We start from the raw sequence: 21,023 nt of genomic DNA on the forward strand, positions 1-21,023 counted from the left end.
TCCTCCCAGACCTGGACTAAAGCATCCGCCAACTCCTGGACAGTCTGTGGTGCAACGTGGCATTGGTGGATGGAGCGAGACATGATGTCCCAGATGTGCTCAATTGGATTCAGGTCTGGGGAACGGGCGGGCCAGTCCATTGCATCAATGCCTTCCTCTTGCAGGAACTGCTGACACACTCCAGCCACATGAGGTCTAGCATTGTCTTGCATTAGGAGGAACCCAGGGCCAACCGCACCAGCATATGGTCTCACAAGGGGTCTGAGGATCTCATCTCGGTACCTAATGGCAGTCAGGCTACCTCTGGCGAGCACATGGAGGGCTGTGCGGCCCCCCAAAGAAATGCCACCCCACACCATGACTGACCCACCGCCAAACCGGTCATGCTGGAGGATGTTACAGGCAGCAGAACGTTCTCCACGGCGTCTCCAGACTCTGTCACATCTGTCACTTGCTCAGTGTGAACCTGCTTTCATCTGTGAAGAGCACAGGGCGCCAGTGGCTAATTTGCCAATCTTGGTGTTCTCTTGCAAATGCCAAACGTCCTGCACGGTGTTGGGCTGTAAGCACAACCCCCACCTGTGGACGTCGGGCCCTCATACCACCCTCATGGAGTCTGTTTCTGACCGTTTGAGCAGACACATGCACATTTGTGGCCTGCTGGAGGTCATTTTGCAGGGCTCTGGCAGTGCTTCTCCTGCTCCTCCTTGCACAAAGGCGGAGGTAGCGGTCCTGCTGCTGGGTTGTTGCCCTCCTACGGCCTCCTCCACATCTCCTGATGTACTGGCCTGTCTCCTGGTAGCGCCTCCATGCTCTGGACACTACGCTGACAGACACAGCAAACCTTCTTGCCACAGCTCGCATTGATGTGCCATCCTGGATGAGCTGCACTACCTGAGCCATTTGTGTGGGTTGTAGACTCCGTCTCATGCTACCACTAGAGTGAAAGCACCGGCAGCATTCAAAAGTGACCAAAACATCAGCCAGGAAGCATAGGAACTGAGAAGTGGTCTGTGGTCCCCACCTGCAGAACCACTCCTTTATTAGGGGGTGTCTTGCTAATTGCCTATAATTTCCACCTGTTGTCTATTCCATTTGCACAACAGCATGTGAAATGTATTGTCAATCAGTGTTGCTTCCTAAGTGGACAGTTTGATTTCACAGAAGTGTGATTGACTTGGAGTTACATTGTGTTGTTTAAGTGTTCCCTTTATTTTTTTGAGCAGTATATATATATATATATTATTATTATTTTTTTAACTAGGCAAGTCAGTTGATGGCCTAGGAACGGTGGGTTAACTGCCTTGTTCAGGGGCAGAATGACAGATTTGTACCTTGTCAGCTTGGGGATTCAATCTTGCAACCTTACAGTTAACTAGTCCAACGCTCTATCCACGTACTTTACATTGCACTCCACGAGGAGCCTGCCTGTTACGCGAATGCAGTAAGAACCCAAGGTAAGTTGCTAGCTAGCATTAAACTTATCTTATAAAAAAACAATCAATCATAATCACTAGTTAACTACACATGGTTCATGATATTACTAGTTTATCTAGCCTGTCCTGCGTTGCATATAATCGATGCGGTGCGCATTCGCGAAAAAGGACTGTCGTTGCTCCAACTTGTACCTAACCATGAACATCAATGTCTTTCTTAAAATCAATACACAAGTATATTTTTAGACCTGCATATTTAGTTAATATTGCCTGCTAACATGAATATATTTTAACTAGGGAAAATGTGTCACCTCTGCAACAGAGTCAGGGTATATGCAGCAGTTTGGGCCGCCTGGCTCGTTGCGAACTGTGTGAATACTATTTCTTCCTAACAAAGACAGCCGACTTCGCCAAACGGGGGATGATTTAACAAAAGCGCATTTGTGAAAAAAGCACAATCGTTGCACGACTGTACCTAACCATAAACATCAATGCCTTTCTTAAAATCAATACACAGAAGTATATACACAGAAGTATATATATTTTTAACAGAAGTATATATATTTTTAAACCTGCATATTTAGCTAAAAGAAATCCAGGTTAGTAGGCAATATTAACCAGGTGAAATTGTCACTTCTCTTCCGTTCGTTGCACGCAGAGTCAGGGTATATGCAACAGTTTGTGCCGCCTGGCTCGTTGCGAACTAGTTTGCCAGAATTTTACGTAATTATGACATAACATTGAAGGTTGTGCAATGTAACAGGAGTATTTAGACATATGGAGGCCACCCGTTAGATAAAATACGGAACGGTTCCGTATTTCACTGAAAGAATAAACGTGATAGTTTCCCGATTCGACCATATTAATGATCTAAGGCTCGTGTTTCTGTGTGTTATTGTGTTATAATTAAGTCTATGATTTGATAGAGCAGTCTGACTGAGCGGTGGTAGGCACCAGCAGGCTCGTAAGCATTCATTCAAACAGCACTTTCGTGCGTTTTGCCAGCAGCCTTCCGCAATACATTACGCTGTTTATGACTTCAAGCCTGTCAACTCCCAAGATTAGGCTGGTGTAACCGATGTGAAATGGCTAGCTAGTTAGTGGGTGCGCGCTAATAGCGTTTCAAACGTCACTCGCTCTGAAACTTGGGAATGGTTGTTCCCCTTGCTCTGCATGGGTAACGCTGCTTTGAGAGTGGCTGTTGTTGATGTGTTCCTGGTTTGAGCCCAGGTAAGAGCGAGGAGCAAGGAACTTAAACGTTAGCTTTCTTACATGGCACATATTGCACTTTTACTTTCTTCTCCAACACTTTGTTTTTGCATTATTTAAACCAAATTGAACATGTTTCATTATTTATTTGAGGCTAAATTGATTTTATTGATGTATTATATTAAGTTAAAATAAGTGTCCATTCAGTATTGTAATTGTCATTATTACAAAAAAAATAAAAATCGTCCGATTAATCGGTATCGGCTTTTTTTGGTCCTCCAATAAACGGTATTGGCATCGGCGTTGAAAAATCATAATCGGTCGACCTCTACTATAAAGGGAATAGGGTGCTGTTTGGGACGCAAGCCAGGCCTCACAGGAACGAGGGGAATGGAGGTTCAATGCCACAACAAGTTAATTACTGTAGCCAGTCTACAGAAATGAAATTAGTTTAGTAAAATATATGTAATTTTCAAGATAAGGTTATAATAATTGAATAAATTAGAAATGCTCTGTCGTGACTTAATGTGACTCCAATTTAGGTCTAGTCATAGTTTGGACTTTTAGAGAGACGACTTAAATGATCAGTCCTGGCTCACCTTGCGTTCCCTTGTTGATGTGAGATTCATACAGCCAAAGGAATAAGACATTCATATTTAATCACCCCACGCTGCTATCATTAATTCATGATCAGAACAGGAGGAGAACAGACAGTGGAAGGTGGGAAGGCATTGGCGTGCCATTAAGTAAAAGTTGGTGTGAAGTGTGAATTAGAATTGCGAGACTGCAGCAATTAGTGAGGTCTTCCCTTTCATTGGCCCGTTTGTCCCCCCGGCGGCCTCATTAGCCAATCCCGTCCTCCCACAGCCTCTCATATGTCATCAGACTTCATCCCCAGGATGAAAGACTTTGATTGCCATGCCATGTGACATCCACACCCGACCTAGTGTCACCACTGTTTCTGATTGCCATGTTGATAACGGCGTTGTTGTTTGATGGGAGTTTTAACCAGAGTGGTTGGAGAACTGAGATCCTAAATGTTATGGGTTTTGAGGCCATGATAATGGATATATACATTAGTTTTCTCCTCTGGGAATCCGATAGATTTGTTAAATGGATGCAGGCCAGAGATTCATCATTGTCTGAAACCTGATCCCATCGTAAAGGAATCAATATTGACCCACTTGGCTGTGGAATAAACAGAATGAACAACCCGTTTAGCTCGTTGATAGGGAGAGTCTGTTCTAACCGGCTGCTGTATGACTTGCAACACTTTTCATTTTAGTTATGCCACCGCCACCTTTGGTTGCTGTTGTCAATATCAACTGCTGCCGGCTACGCCCCTCATGTTGGTGCCAGTTGAGCTGTAGTGGAAGAAGATTGCATTCACAGCCCCAGTGTAATGGAAAATGGATTTTAGTTGAATAGGAGTGGATGTGTCCAGATGAGAATGCTTGGGGTTTTGGTTGCGATTTTGTGACTGAGCTGTGGAGAAGTGTTACATTATTCACGGTTAGGCTACTCTCTGACCACCCTATCTGCACACCTTCACCCTGGGGCTCCTGAGTGGCGCAGTGGGCTAAGGCACTGCATCTCAGTGCTAGAGGCGTTACTACATACACCCTGGTTCGAATCCAGGCTGTAGTCCCATAGGGCAGCGCTTGACCCAGCGTCATCCGGGTTTGGCCCAGCGTCGTCCGGGTTTGGCCGGTGTAGGCCGTCATTGTAAATAAGAATTTGTTCTTAACTGACTTGCCTAGTTAAATTATAAAACCTCCAGCCTCAACCTTGCTCTCTACATAGGACTGAGGTGGGGAGCCCAGCCCATCTAGGAGACAGCCATTTGTCTAACCTAATTGTCAGTGTTGGATTTCTCCAGCTCCACCTAGGTGTTATTGTGTACAGGGTCATTCTCATGACTGCAACCAGCTCTCCTATGTTTTCTCTTGTGTATGGTGTAGAGGATGGACTCTCCCCAGTCCCCTGTGGAGGGATGGGTTAAGGGGTTGTAAGTTGCTGGGGCTGCCCAGCCCCCACCAGTACATAGTGTAGACTGAACTTGTTTAATATTGCATGGTGGCACGGAGATGGGTCCAGCGCCCGCGTTGGGTGGCTTGTTGTCTGGCTGGCACTGGCAGAGGTGGCCATGGAGGTGTGATGCAGGTTCACCCACTGTCCACGCAACCAGACCAGCTCCCTCACCCTCCTCAGGCTGGTAAGACCTGGGAACACTGGACTGAGTTGGTAGAATACCTGATCGATGTCATATAGAAGCTGAACTGGTCACATTGACTGTGTGTGGTTAGGTTGTTAGCAGGGCATTGGTTAGCAGGGCATTGGTGGCTGCTCTTGGTCTGTTTTGGATGTATTGTCCTGGTCTGTGTCTTGAGTCTCTCATTGATGGGATGGTTTTCTTGGTTGATTAATGAAACACTGGGCTGTTGTAACATTATCCAGGTTGACTGGAAGTTTAGTCCATCTACCATAGGCGAGGTGATCGTTATTGATTGGTGTGTAGTAGTAGCTTATGGTTTAGAGAACAAGCCCGCGTCCTGAAAGGGTACAAGCCCGCGTCCTGAAAGGGTACAAGCCCGCGTCCTGAAAGGGTACAAGCCCGCGTCCTGAAAGGGTACAAGCCCGCGTCCTGAAAGGGTACAAGCCCGCGTCCTGAAAGGGAACAAGCCCGCGTCCTGAAAGGGTACAAGCCCGCGTCCTGAAAGGGTACAAGCCCGCGTCCTGAAAGGGTACAAGCCCGCGTCCTGAAAGGGTACAAGCCCGCGTCCTGAAAGGGTACAAGCCCGCGTCCTGAAAGGGAACAAGCCCGCGTCCTGAAAGGGAACAAGCCCGCGTCCTGAAAGGGAACAAGCCCGCGTCCTGAAAGGGTACAAGCCCGCGTCCTGAAAGGGTACAAGCCCGCGTCCTGAAAGGGAACAAGCCCGCGTCCTGAAAGGGAACAACGGAAGTGATACATTTTTCTTTCAATTACAGCTTTCTTCAGTGATTCTCATTTCGCCAAGGGACAAATTGTTTCAGTATCTTTATGAAAGCAGTGACCCACAATGTTTTGATGCCAAAATACATTTTCTTTTCTATACACACCAAAAGCTTGTTTCTCTCAAATGTTGTGCACATTTTTGTTTACATTCCTGTTAGTGAGCATTTTGTCCTTTGCCAAGATAATCGATCCACCTAACAGGTGTGGCATATCAAAAAGCTGTTCATTACACAGGTGCACCTTGTACTGGTTACAATAAAAGGCCACTGTAAAATGTGCAGTTTTGTCACACAACACAATGCCACAGAGGTCTGAAGTTCTGAGGAAGCATACAATAAGCATGCTGACTGCAGTAATGTCCACCAGAACTGTTGCCAAATAATTTCATGTTAATTCCTCTACCATAAGCCACCTCCAACGTCGTTTTAGAGAATTTGGCAGTACGTCCACCCGGCATCACAACTGCAGACCACTTTTATGGCGTTGTGTGGCTGAGCGGATTGCTGTTGTCAACGTTGTGAACAGAGTGCCCCATGGTGGCGGTGGGGTTATGGTATGGGCAGGCATAAGCTACAGACAATGAACACACTGACATTTTATCGATGTCAATTTGAATACACAGAGATACTGTGACGAGATCCTGAGGTCCATTGTCATGCCATTCATCCACCACCATCTCATGTTTCAGCATGATAATGTAACAAGGATCTGTACACAATTCCTAGAAGTTGAAAATGTACCAGTTCTTCCATGGCCTGCATACTTACCAGACATGTCACCCATTGAGCATGTTTGGTGGAGTGCTGCAGAGATGGGAGAATCTTCCAGAAGGACAACCATCTCCACAGAGTAACTCTGGAGCTCCTTCAAAGTGACCATCGGGTTCTTGGTCACCTCCCTGATCAAGGCCCTTCACCCCTGATTGCTCAGTTTGGCCGGGCGGCCATCTCTAGGAAGAGTCTTGGTGGTTCCAAACATCTTCCAATTAAGAATGATGGAGGCCTCTGTGTTCATAGTGACCTTCAATGCTGCAGAAATGTTTTGGTACCCTTCCCCAGAACTGTGCCTCGACACAATCCTGTCTCGGAGCTCTATGGACAATTCCTCCGACCTCATGGCTTGGTTTTTGCTCTGACATGCACTTTTAACTGTGGGACCTTATATAGACAGGTGTGTGCCTTTCCAAATCATGTCCAATCAATTGAATTTACCACAGGTGGACTCCAATCAAGTTGTAGAAACATCTCAAGGATGATCAATGGAAACAGGATGAACCTGAGCTCAATGTCTTCTAGTCTCATAGCAAAGAGTCTGAATGCTTATTTACGTAAGGTATTTCCTTTTGCTTTGTCATTATGGGGGATTGTGTGAAGTTTGAGGAGGATTTTTATTTATTTAATCCATTTTAGAATAATGCTGTAACATAACATAATATGGGAGAAAGTAAAAGGGTGTGAATACTTTCCAAATGCACTGTATTTTCCGAAAAGTCTGAAAAGTCCGATTTTCCAAAAAGTCCGATTTTCCGAAAAGTCCAAGTGATTTCATTTGAAGGAATCTGTACCCAAGTATTCCCACACATAATAGAGACACCACGTCATCGTATACAGATACCAAATTATGAAATTATTCTTTTAGCAAACATATATCTGTTTAGGCTTCTGGAAGTCTACAAATGATTAGTCATTATGTTCCGGCCCTCCGACCATGAAACAAATCTTCCCTCTGAATCTAGTTGATGATCGCTTGTGTGTCTCTCTCTCGCTCTGTGTGTGTCTGTCTACAGTGTGTGTTAACCTGCGTGCCGCGTGTGTGTGTGTCCTGTGATATTAACAGCCGTCCTTCTCTCTTCCTGTGTGTCTGAGCAGCTTCCTGGAGACCTAAACAAGATGCACCTTACAGACCACCCCCACAGCCAGGGGATCCACGTGCCGCCCAGCCAATCCGGATGCAGTATCACCAGCGACTCGGGGAGCAGTAGCCTATCAGACATCTACCAGGTATTTCACCATTCACAAACTGAGCTGACGTAGTATACTTATAACCTCACATTTCCAAAGCTTTGAACTTCCATTGTTCTGTTTCAGTAATGCTCCTAGCCGTTTGTTCTCTCAATACTGTATGACTTTGAAGTCAGTCAATGCTCCATGGCTTTCCTGCTTGTAAAGGAGGAAGGATGGAAAGGTGTGGACGTTACCATTTCAGAGGCTTTCCCCAGCTCGACTGACCCAGCCCTCCCCACGCTCCATGTAGCCCTCTTTTTGCCTGCCTTCATCCTTCCTCACCCTTTCTCTCTCCACCTCTCTCCCCCTGCTTTTCCAGTTCAATGGAACATGTCCTCTCCTCCCATCCATCCAATCATCCTGGGTTGCTAATTATAGTGTGTGTTAGTTGGGTTTCCTGTGGTTCTAAGGGCCCCTCTCTCCTGTAGTGTTGTGTGCTAAAGGGCAGGGTACACAGGACACAGACAGACCTGCTTCCAGGACCTCAGACCCCCCCCACCCCACTCACTATTATATAAAATGTTCTAACCTTAGCTCCTGCACCTCACATCATTTGCATATACCTCTATATAACCCTAACCCCACCCCTACTCTTGCTTTCTCTAACCCACCATTACACATACCTTCTCTCTCACCTTTAACCCACCCTTACACATACCTTCTCTCTCACCTTTAACCCACCATTACACATACCTTCTCTCTCACCTTTAACCCACCATTACACATACCTTCTCTCTCACCTTTAACCCACCATTACACATACCTTCTCTCTCACCTTTAACCCACCATTACACATACCTTCTCTCTCACCTTTAACCCACCATTACACATACCTTCTCCATCACCTTTAACCCACCATTACTCACCTCTCACCTTTGACCCACCATTACACATACCTTCTCCATCACCTTTAACCCACCATTACTCACCTTTGACCCACCATTACACATACCTTCTCTCTCACCTTTAACCCACCATTACACATACCTTCTCCATCACCTTTAACCCACCATTACTCACCTCTCACCTTTGACCCACCATTACACATACCTTCTCTCTCACCTTTAACCCACCATTACACATACCTTCTCTGTCACCTTTAACCCACCATGACACATACCTTCTCTCTCACCTTTAACCCACCATTACACATACCTTCTCTCGCACCTTTAACCCACCATTACACATACCTTCTCCCTCACCTTTAACCCACCATTACACATACCTTCTCTCTCACCTTTGACCCACCATTACACATACCTTCTCCCTTACCTTTAACCCACCATTACACATACCTTCTCTCTCACCTTTAACCCACCATTACACATACCTTCTCTCTCACCTTTGACCCACCATTACACATACCTTCTCTCTCACCTTTAACCCACCATTACACATACCTTCTCTCTCACCTTTAACCCACCATTACACATACCTTCTCTCTCACCTTTAACCCACCATTACACATACCTTCTCTCTCACCTTTGACCCACCATTACACATACCTTCTCTCTCACCTTTAACCCACCATTACACATACCTTCTCTCTCACCTTTAACCCACCATTACACATACCTTCTCTCTCACCTTTAACCCACCATTACACATACCTTCTCTCTCACCTTTGACCCACCATTACACATACCTTCTCTCTCACCTTTAACCCACCATTACACATACCTTCTCTCTCACCTTTGACCCACCATTACACATAACTTCTCTCTCACCTTTGACCCACCATTACACATATCTTCTCTCTCACCTTTGACCCACCATTACACATACCTTCTCTCTCACCAACCAGACTACCTCCCTGTTCTCTCCTCCTCCTCATGGAGTCACCTGTCATTGATTTAGAGGAGCTCAGTCAGCTGTGTCCATAAATGTATGTTGACTTGAGTCCAGCAGCTTCTATTGCTGGCAGTTGGTGAGTTTGTTTAAAGCTTGTGTTTTTTTAAATGCTTGACCTCTTGTCGAGCCCTGAGCGGTGAGCTGCCATACCGCTCAGTCACTCTGGGCTGCAGTGTCTCTCTCCTCTTCCCTTCTCGATCTCTTCTCTCTGGCTCAGTCCCCTGTGCAGCCAGCAGGAACTGATGTCCCTGTCAGTTTAGATTTGACCTGATCTGAGACCTGTATTGGCACAAAACGTCTCCCTCTTTCTGTGTCTCTCTCGGTCCCAAACCCACATGGAGATATCAGCAGTAATGGTTCTCTGTCCATCTCTCTGTCTCTCGTTGGCTCTCTGTGTCTCTGTCTCTCGTTGGCTCTCTGCGTCTCTGTCGCTCATTGGCTCTCTGCGTCTCTGTCGCTCATTGGCTCTCTGCGTCTCTGTCGCTCATTGGCTCTCTGCGTCTCTGTCCCTCATTGGCTCTCTGCGTCTCTGTCTCTCGTTGGCTCTCTGCGTCTCTGTCTCTCATTGGCTCTCTGCGTCTCTGTCTCTCGTTGGCTCTCTGCGTCTCTGTCGTTCGCTCGTTGGCTCTCTGCGTCTCTGTCGTTCGCTCGTTGGCTCTCTGCCTCTCTGTCGTTCGCTCGTTGGCTCTCTGCCTCTCTGTCGTTCGCTCGTTGGCTCTCTGTGTCTCTGTCTCTGTCTCTCGTTGGCTCTCTGCGTCTCTGTCGTTCGCTCGTTGGCTCTCTGCGTCTCTGTCTCTCGTTGGCTCTCTGCGTCTCTGTCGCTCATTGGCTCTCTGCGTCTCTGTCCCTCATTGGCTCTCTGCGTCTCTGTCTCTCGTTGGCTCTCTGCGTCTCTGTCTCTCGTTGGCTCTCTGCGTCTCTGTCTCTCGTTGGCTCTCTGCGTCTCTGTCTCTGTCTCTCGTTGGCTCTCTGCGTCTCTGTCGTTCGCTCGTTGGCTCTCTGCGTCTCTGTCGTTCGCTCGTTGGCTCTCTGCGTCTCTGTCGTTCGCTCGTTGGCTCTCTGCGTCTCTGTCTCTCGTTGGCTCTCTGTGTCTCTGTCTCTCGTTGGCTCTCTGCGTCTCTGTCTCTGTCTCTCGTTGGCTCTCTGCGTCTCTGTCTCTCGTTGGCTCTCTGCGTCTCTGTCGCTCGCTCGTTGGCTCTCTGCGTCTCTGTCGCTCGCTCGTTGGCTCTCTGCGTCTCTGTCGCTCGCTCGTTGGCTCTCTGCGTCTCTGTCGCTCGCTCGTTGGCTCTCTGCGTCTCTGTCGCTCGCTCGTTGGCTCTCTGCGTCTCTGTCGCTCGCTCGTTGGCTCTCGGGCTGCTCTGTGTGTCTCTCTCTCGGGCTGCTCTGTGTCTCTCTCTCTCGGGCTGCTCTGTGTCTCTCTCTCTCGGGCTGCTCTGTGTCTCTCTCTCACTCTCGGGCTGCTCTGTGTCTCTCTCTCTCTCTCGGGCTGCTCTGTGTCTCTCTCTCTCTCTCGGGCTGCTCTGTGTCTCTCTCTCTCTCTCGGGCTGCTCTGTGTCTCTCTCTCGGGCTGCTCTGTGTCTCTCTCTCTCGGGCTGCTCTGTGTCTCTCTCTCTCGGGCTGCTCTGTGTCTCTCTCTCTCTCTCTCTCGGGCTGCTCTGTGTCTCTCTCTCTCTCTCGGGCTGCTCTGTGTCTCTCTCTCTCTCTCGGGCTGCTCTGTGTCTCTCTCTCTCACTCGGGCTGCTCTGTGTGTCTCTCTCTCTCGGGCTGCTCTGTGTCTCTCTCTCACTCGGGCTGCTCTGTGTCTCTCTCTCTCTCTCGGGCTGCTCTGTGTGTCTCTCTCTCTCTCGGGCTGCTCTGTGTGTCTCTCTCTCTGTGTCTCTCTCTCTCGGGCTGCTCTGTGCATCTCTCGCTCCCTCTGTGTCGCTCTCTCTCTCGCTCTCTTCCACATGCTGAAAGAACAGAGCTGCCCTCCGTCTAACACCTAGATAAAAGAACAAGGGATCCAGAGATGAGAGAAAGACACTGATCCTCTCTGTTTCACACCGTCTCTGTACAGGCAGACTTTCTCTGTGTATCACACCGTCTCTGTACAGGCAGACTTTCTCTGTGTTTCACACTGTCTCTGTACAGGCAGACTTTCTCTGTATTTCACACCGTCTCTGTACAGGCAGACTTTCTCTGTGTTTCACACCGTCTCTGTACAGGCAGACTTTCTCTGTGTTTCACACCGTCTCTGTACAGGCAGACTTTCTCTGTGTTTCACACTGTCTCTGTACATGCAGACTTTCTCTGTGTTTCACACCGTCTCTGTACATGCAGACTTTCTCTGTGTTTCACACCGTCTCTGTACAGGCAGACTTTCTCTGTGTATCACACCGTCTCTGTACAGGCAGACTTTCTCTGTGTATCACACCGTCTCTGTACAGGCAGACTTTCTCTGTGTTTCACACCGTCTCTGTACAGGCAGACTTTCTCTGTGTTTCACACTGTCTCTGTACAGGCAGACTTTCTCTGTGTTTCACACCGTCTCTGTACAGGCAGTGTCTCTCTCTCTGTACAGGCAGTGTCTCTCTCTCTGTGTATCACACCGTCTCTGTACAGGCAGACTTTCTCTGTGTATCACACCGTCTCTGTACAGGCATACTTTCTCTGTGTATCACACAGTCTCTGTACAGGCAGACTTTCTCTGTGTTTCACACTGTCTCTGTACAGGCAGACTTTCTCTGTGTATCACACCGTCTCTGTACAGGCAGACTTTCTCTGTGTATCACACCGTCTCTGTACAGGCAGACTTTCTCTGTGTTTCACACCGTCTCTGTACAGGCAGACTTTCTCTGTGTATCACACCGTCTCTGTACAGGCAGACTTTCTCTGTGTATCACACCGTCTCTGTACAGGCAGACTTTCTCTGTGTTTCACACTGTCTCTGTACAGGCAGACTTTCTCTGTGTTTCACACCGTCTCTGTACAGGCAGACTTTCTCTGTGTATCACACCGTCTCTGTACAGGCAGACTTTCTCTGTGTATCACACCGTCTCTGTACAGGCAGACTTTCTCTGTGTTTCACACCGTCTCTGTACAGGCAGACTTTCTCTGTGTTTCACACTGTCTCTGTACAGGCAGACTTTCTCTGTGTTTCACACCGTCTCTGTACAGGCAGACTTTCTCTGTGTATCACACCGTCTCTGTACAGGCAGACTTTCTCTGTGTTTCACACTGTCTCTGTACAGGCAGACTTTCTCTGTGTATCACACCGTCACTGTACAGGCAGACTTTCTCTGTGTTTCACACCGTCTCTGTACAGGCAGACTTTCTCTGTGTTTCACACCGTCTCTGTACAGGCAGACTTTCTCTGTGTTTCACACTGTCTCTGTACAGGCAGACTTTCTCTGTGTTTCACATCGTCTCTGTACAGGCAGACTTTCTCTGTGTATCACACCGTCTCTGTACAGGCAGACTTTCTCTGTGTTTCACACCGTCTCTGTACAGGCAGACTTTCTCTGTGTTTCACACTGTCTCTGTACAGGCAGACTTTCTCTGTGTTTCACACTGTCTCTGTACAGGCAGACTTTCTCAGGTAACATTCCCTCTGGATGGAAACATCCCTTCTTCCAATCAATCCCTTATCTAGGAAACTTCCCATCTCATCCTGTCCACTTCCATTCCTGAAAGCACTGCAGAGCAGGGAGGTTCAGTCTGTTACTGTGTACTAGAGGAGCGAATAGACAGATGGTCTTAAATATTTCTGAAGTGACTGGGGAGCTGGTCGCTTAACCTCAGGGTAGTGGGTTCAAATCCCAGTTGATCTGAGCACTCCGTAACCCTCGGCACCAGTTCATTCCAACCATCTGTCCAAACAGCATGGAAAATATGGGCAGTGTGAATAATTAGTGGTGTATGCATAATTCTTAGGGATTATGTTTTTAATTTTTTTGGTCTACGTTTAAAGAATAACCAATATCTGTCACCTCTGCAGGCTACAGAGAATGAAATGGGTGATGTGGACCTATCCGGGCTCCCGGAGGCAGCGGTGGACTCTGAGGAAGAGGAGGAGGAGGATGAAGACCTGGAGAGGACGTCAGACACCCTGATTGGTAGAGACCTGGTCAGGGAGTGTCTGGAGAAAGACCCAGTGGACCGCAACGATGATGACATTGGTGAGCTTCTTGTGCGCTCCTCCTTTACCCTCTCTTTCAATTCAATACAAGGGGCTTTATTGGTATGGGAAACATGTTTTCATTGCCAAAGCAAGTGAAATGGATAAACAAAAGTGAAATAAACAATAAAAAATGAACAGTAAAAAGTTCCAAAAGAATAAAGACATTTCAAATGTCATATTATGTCTATATACAGTGTTGTAGCGATGTGCAAATAGTTAAAGTACAAAAGGGAAAATAAATAAATAAATATGGGTATACAATAGTGTTTGTTCTTCACTGGTTGCCCTCTACTTGTGGCAACAGGTCCCAGATCTTGCTGTTGTGATGCACGCTGGTATTTCACCCAATAGATATGGACCTGCTTGCTTAGGGTACTCTTCTCCAGGTTCATCTCTCTGTAGGTGATGGCTTTGTTATGGAAGGTTTGGGAATCGCTTCCTTTTAGGTGGTTGTAGAATTTAACAGCTCTTTTCTGGATTTTGATAATTAGCGGGTATCGGCCTAATTCTGCTCTGCATGCATTAGTTAGTGTTTTATGTTGTACAGCACACAGAGAATAATTTTGCTGAATTCTTGGTTGGTGAGCAGGCCCCAGACCTCACAACCATGAAGGACAATGGGTTCTATAACTGATTCAAGTATTTTTTGCCAGATCCTAATTGGTATGTCAGATTTTATGTTCCTTTTGATGGCATAGAAGGCCCTTCTTGCTTTGTGTCTCAGATCGCTCACAGCTTTGTGGAAGTTACCTGTGGCGCTGATATTTAGGCCAAGGTATGTATAGTTTTTTGTGTGTTCTAGGGCAACGGTGTCTAGATAAAATTTGTATTTGTGGTCCTGGCAACTGGACCTTTTTTGGAACACCATTATTTTTGTCTGACTGAGATTTACTGTCAGGGCCCAGGTCTGGCAGAATCTGTGCAGAATATCTAGGTGCTGCTGTAGGCTCTCCTTGGTTGGTGACAGAAGTACCAGATCATCAGCAAACAGTAGACATTTGACTTCAGATTCTAGTAAGGTGAGGCCGAGTGCTGCAGACTGTTCTAGTGCCCTCACCAATTCGTTGGTGTGTGTGTGTGTGTGTGTGTGTGTTTGTGTACATGCGTGTGTGTGTGTTTGTGTACGTGTGTGTGTGTGTGTGTGTGTGTGTGTGTGTGTGTGTACATGCGTGTGTGTGTGTGTGTGTGTACATGCGTGTGTGTGTGTGTGTGTGTGTACACATGCGTGTGTGTACATGCGTGTGTGTGTACGTGTGTGTGTGTACATGCGTGTGTGTGTGTGTGTGCATGCGTGTGTGTGTGTGTGTGTACATGCGTGTGTGTGTGTGTGTACATGCATGCGTGTGTGTGTGTACATGCATGCGTGTGTGTGTGTGTACATGCATGCGTGTGTGTGTACATGCATGCGTGTGTGTGTGTACATGCATGCGTGTGTGTGTACATGCATGCGTGTGTATATATGTATGTGTGTATATATCTATATACAGTTGAAGTCGGAAATTTACATACACTTAGGTTGGAGTCATTAAAACTCGTTTTTCAACCACTCCACAATTTCTTGTTAACAAACTATAGTTTGGGCAAGTCGGTTAGGACATCTACTTTGTGCATGACACAAGTCATTTTTCAAACAATTGTTTAAAGACAGAATATTTCACTTATAATTCACTGTATCACAATTCCAGTGAGTCGGAAGTTTACATACACTAAGTTGACTGTGCCTTTAAACAGCTTGGAAAATTCCAGAAAATGATGTCATGGCTTTAGAAGCTTCTGATAGGCTAATTGACATCATTTGAGTCAATTGGAGGTGTACCTGTGGATGTATTTCAAGGCCTACCTTCAAACTCAGTGCCTCTTTGCTTCACATCATGGGAAAATCAAAAGAAATCAGCCAAGACCCCAGACAAAAATTGTAGACCTCCACAAGTCTGGTTCATCCTTGGGAGCAATTTCCATCGCCTGAAGGTACCACGTTCATCTGTACAAACAATATTACGCAAGTATAAACACCATGGGACCACGCAGCCATCATACCGCTCAGGAATGAGATGCATTCTGTCTCCTAGAGATGAACGTACTTTAGTGCGAAAAGTGCATATCAATCCCAGAACAACAGAAAAGGACCTTGTGAAGATGCTGGAGGAAACAGGTACAAAAGTTTCTATATCCACAGTAAAATGAGTCCTATATCGACATAACCTGAAAGGCCGCTCAGCAAGGAAGAAGCCACTTCTCCAAAACCGCCATAAAAAAGCCAGACTACGGTTTGCCACTGCACATGGGGACAAAGATTGTACTTTTTGGAGAAATGTCCTCTGGTCTGATGAAACAAAAATAGAACTGTTTGGCCATAATGACCATCATTATGTTTGGAAGAAAAAGGGGGAGGCTTGCAAGCCGAAGAACACCATCCCAACCAAGAAGCACAGGGGTGGCAGCATCATGTTGTGGGGGTGCTTTGCTGCAGGACGGACTGGTGCTCTTCACAAAATAGATGGCATCATGAGGTAGGAAATGTATGTGGATAATTTAAAGCAACATCTCAAGACATCAGTCAGGAAGTTAAAGCTTGGTCACAAATGGGTCTTCCAAATGGACAATGACCCCAAGCATACTTCCAAAGTTGTGGCAAAATGGCTTAAGGACAACAAAGTCAAGGTATTAGAGTGGCCAATACCCTGGCCCTGACCTCAATCCTATAGAACATTTGTGGGCAGAACTGAAAGCATGTGTGAGCAAGGAGGCCTACAAACCTGACTCAGTTACACCAGCTCTGTCAGGAGGAATGGGCCAAAATTCACCCAACTTATTGTGGGAAGCTTGTGGAAGGCTACCCAAAACGTTTGACCCGAGTTAAACAATTTAAAGGCAATGCTACCAAATACTAATTGAGTGTATGCAAACTTCTGACCCACTGGGAATGTGATGAAATAAAAGCTGAAATAAATCATTCTCTCTACTATTATTCTGACATTTCACATTCTTAAAATAAAGTGGTGATCCTAACTGACCTAAGACAGGGAATTTTTACTCTGATTAAATGTCAGGAATTGTGAAAAACTGAGTAAATGTATTTGGCTAAGGTTTATGTAATCTTCTGACTTCAACTGTATATATACATATATGTGTGTGTGTGTGTGTGTATATATATATATATACACACACAGCTATATATGAATATATATATATTATGTAGGTATGTATACACACACACGTGTATGTATGTTGAAGAGGGTAGTGCTTAAGCTGCATCCCTGTCTCGCCCCACGGCACTGTGGGAAGAAATGTGTTTTTTGGCCAATTTTAACCTCACACCTGTTGTTTGTGTACATGGATTTTATAATGTCGTATGTTTTTCCCTGAACACTACTTTCCATCAATTTGTGTAGCCGACCCTCATGCCAAATTGAGTCAGAGGTTTTTTTATAGCTTTTTTTGTTGTTTTGGTTTGTTTGTCAATTAATCAAACTCAACCAATCAAATGCATTTATAAGCCCTTTTTACATCAGCCAATGTCACAAAGTGCTATACAGAAACCCAGCCTAAAACCCCAAACAGAAAGCAATGCAGATGTAGGATCACTGGGGCTAGGAAAAACTCCCTACGGTGTGCAGGGTGAATTCGTGTTCCGTCGTATGGTAATTTGGTATAAAGCCAATATCTCACGGTAGTTATTGGGATCAAATTTGTCTCAACCCCAATCCACAAAAGTGATCGGTCCTTGGTTCCAAATATTGGGGAAGATGCCAGAGCTAAGGATGATGTTTAAGAGTTTTAGTATAGCCAATTGGAATTTGTGGTCTGTTTTTTTTATCATTTCATGTAGGATACCATCAACACCACAGGCCTTTTTTGGTTGGAGTGTTTGTATTTTGTCCTGTTGTTCATTCAATGTAATTGGAGAATCCAGTGTGTTCTGGTAGTCTTTTCAATAGCAGATTGTAAGATTTGTAATTGATCATGTATATGTTTTTGCTGTTTGTTCTTTGTTATAGAGCAAACATTTTTGGAGAAGTGGTTTATCCACACATCTCTGTTTTGGATAGATATCTCTGTGTTGTTTGTTTAGTGTTTTCCAATTTTCCCAGAAGTGGTTAGTCTATTGATTCTTCAGTTACATTGAGCTGATTTCTGACGTGCTGTTCCTTCTGTTTCCGTAGTGTATGTCTGGATTGTTTTAGTGATTCACCATAGTGAAGGCGTAGACTCAGGTTTTCTGGGTCTCTGTTTTTGGTTGGATAGGTTTCTCAATTTCTTTCTTAGGTTTTTGCATTCTTCATCAAACCATTTGTCATTGTTGTTTATTTTCTTAGGTTGTCTGCTTGAGAGTTTTAGATTTGATAGGGAAGCTGAAAGGTCAAATATACTGTTTAGGATTTATACTGCCAAGTTTACACCTTCACTATGACAGTTAAATGTTTTGTCCAGGAAGTTGTCTAAAATGGATTAAATTTGTTGTTGCCTAATATAGTTTTTTGGTAGGTCTCTACACTACTTTCCTTCCATCCATAGCATTCCTTAATAGTATTCACATCCTTTGGCTTTGATGCCTCATGATTGACTTGCTCTGTTCAGGTAGACTGGTTTTGCTGTGATCTGATAGGGGTGTTAGTGGGCTGACTGTGAACACTGAGAGACTCTGGGTTGAGGTGATAAAGTCGTCTACAGTACTACTGCCAAGGGATGAGCTGTAGCCTACCATTGACTATGTACAGACCCAGCGTGCAACAGAGTTGTATGAGTTGTGACTCAGATTTGTTGGGGGTTTTGTTATGTTGTCATAGTTGTGTCTAGGGGGCATATTTGGGAGGGTATACTGTTACCTCCAGGTAGGACTTTGTCCCCCTGTGTGCTGAGGGTGTCGGGTTCTTGTCCAGTTCTGGCATTTAGGTCGCCACAGACTAGTACACGTCCCTGAGCCTGGAAATGGTTGATCTCCCCCTCCAGGATGGAGCAGCTGTCATTGTTAAAGTATGGAGATTCTATTGGGGGTATAGGTAGCACACATTAGGACATTTTTATCTGTTGAGATGATTTCCTTATTCATTTCTATCCAAATGTTAAACATTCCTGTTTTTACTAATTTAATAGTGGGTTAGGTCTGCTCTATACCAAATTAGCATACCGCCTGAGTCCCTTCCCTGTTTCACACCTAGTAGTTTGGTGGATGGACTACCAGCTCTTTGTACCTTGCCCCCCCCCCGGCACCTTCCCTCCATTTCTATAAACACTGAGGTCTCCCCAGTTAGTACCCTTTTTATTTTTTGCCCGGGCAGTCAGCCAGGCCGCCTCATTAGTGGTGTAAACCAGGGGTCCTCCTGGGGGGAAGGGGAAGCTGCCTGCCCACACATCAGAGGACCCAGAGAGAGAGACCTGCCTGCTGGGGGGCTGTGGGATGCCTGCGTTTTAAGGCTTCTTTGCTTTTGGCTTGTTAGGCAGTATGCACTGGCTGCAGACCCACTGAGATATGAAAGGATGGGCGTGCGGTGATAATGTATTGAGCCTATAGCCTTGCGACAGTAATGTTTTTAATAGATTAATGTTGCATAGGATTACATTTAAAAAAGCAATAAATCTGAGTGGTAGATCTTATCTTGTATTTTGACTCGGTGATCTTGACTCCACTGGACTGGAGGCTGCATGGTAACAGGGTGTAATGCCCCCTCAGAGTGAGAGAGTAGGACGCAGGTGCTACAGTACACACTCATCAGTTACACAGACCACTCACTGACCTCTCTCTGTCTCCTTTTTCCTCATCATTTCTTCCTCTGATATTTTATGCTACCTCAATCTGTTACACCGCACCTCTTCTCTCCATTGCACTCTCGCTCTCTCCATCTCTTCCTTCCCTCTCGCTCTTACTCACTTTCTCTCTTTCCCCCATCCAGAACAACTGTTGGAGTTCATGCACCAGCTGCCAGCCTTTGCCAACATGACCATGTCAGTGCGAAGAGACCTGTGTACTGTCATGGTGTTTGAGGTGGTGGAGCAGGCAGGGACCGTCATCCTACAGGACAAACAGGAGGTACCAACCATAAACTTCACACACACTACCTGTCAAAAGTTTGGACAGACCTTCTCATTCAAGGGTTTTTCTTTATTTTTACTATTTTCTCCATTGTACAATAATAGTAAAGACATCAAAACTATGAAATAACACACATGGAATCATGTAGTAACCAAAAAAGTGTTAAACAAATCAAAATATATTTTATATTTGAGATTCTTCAAAGTAGCCACCCTTTGCCTTGATGACAGCTAGCCTCACCACTTTCTTTAGCGCAAGTGGATGGGATCTGTGTCAATAAGCTGTGGCAGCAGGCGTCTACACACCCACGCATACACAAGCAGGGGACAGCTACACGAGACTGTGTGTGTTCAGTATGACAGACAGGTTGCTATCTCCTATCACAGTGGGTTGGTGTGAAGGTCAGATTGAATCAGGCAGTCTTCACTGCACTGCAGCGTCCTTAGCGGTCCTATGAGACTGAGGGGAGAGGGGGCAGAGGAAGAAAAAGGAGAGGGAAGAGAGAGGGGGAGGGTGCCTAGGAACCTCATCACATGTCCTCAATCTCCCTCTCAATGCTTCCCTGTGATAGAAGTCTGTCACTCTGAAAAGCCTCTATTGCCTTCATGGTTGAAAGCCATGAGCAGCAGTCTGAGTCAGTGTGGAGGTAAGATGGATCTCTTCAACGATCACGTCCCTGCCTGCGGGGTTCTTCACACACCTCACACTTAGTCTGCAGTCTTATATGGGACTTGGGTATGTTCTATTCTCAGCACATTGACTAGATCCGTAAAGCACCTGTTCTATTCACTCGAGCTCTGTATACCACATACATATAATACCAGGCACCAATGATTGTTTGGAGTGAAGGTCCATAAAAGCATCTCTATTATGAAGGCAGCCAATCAGTCAGTGTCAGCCATTCATTTCCTGTTGTTGTGATGGTCATGTGTTTGGCGCTGCTGCTTATGTCATCATTGTGCCCCCCCCCCCACCCCCTCTCAGCTGGACCTGTGGTATGTGATCCTGAACGGGGGGGTGGAAATCGGCCACCCAGACAGCCGCATGGAGACCCTCTGCATGGGCAACAGCTTTGGCATCTCCCCCTCCCTGGACAAGCAGTACATGAGCGGAGTGGTGCGCACCAAGGGGGACGACTGTCAGGTGAGATACTATCCTCTCATAGAGATCTTGTTCTTTTGGGGTCGAGTCCCAAATAACACCCTATTGCCTATACAGTATACTTAATAACACCCCATTCCCTATACAGTATACTTAATAACACTATTCCCTATACAGTATACTTAATAACACCCTATTCCCTATACAGTATACTTAATAACACACTATTCCCTATACA

At 46.0% G+C, this 21,023-nt stretch overlaps 1 protein-coding gene across 2 annotated transcripts in view; it reads left to right on the forward strand.

Annotated features, from left to right (window-relative positions):
- rapgef6 (Rap guanine nucleotide exchange factor (GEF) 6) overlaps positions 1–21,023 on the forward strand; it is a 181,957-nt gene that overhangs the window by 111,983 nt on the left and 48,951 nt on the right. For both annotated transcript variants that reach the window (XM_029699779.1, XM_029699778.1), the window contains 4 exons: positions 7,509–7,640; positions 13,471–13,651; positions 19,545–19,681; positions 20,669–20,827. In XM_029699779.1, the coding sequence (XP_029555639.1) occupies positions 7,509–7,640; positions 13,471–13,651; positions 19,545–19,681; positions 20,669–20,827 (609 nt within the window). The remainder of the gene's footprint in view (positions 1–7,508; positions 7,641–13,470; positions 13,652–19,544; positions 19,682–20,668; positions 20,828–21,023) is intronic.

The sequence above is a fragment of the Salmo trutta genome, chromosome 19, assembly GCF_901001165.1.
Source record: "Salmo trutta chromosome 19, fSalTru1.1, whole genome shotgun sequence".
Lineage (NCBI taxonomy): Eukaryota > Metazoa > Chordata > Actinopteri > Salmoniformes > Salmonidae > Salmo > Salmo trutta.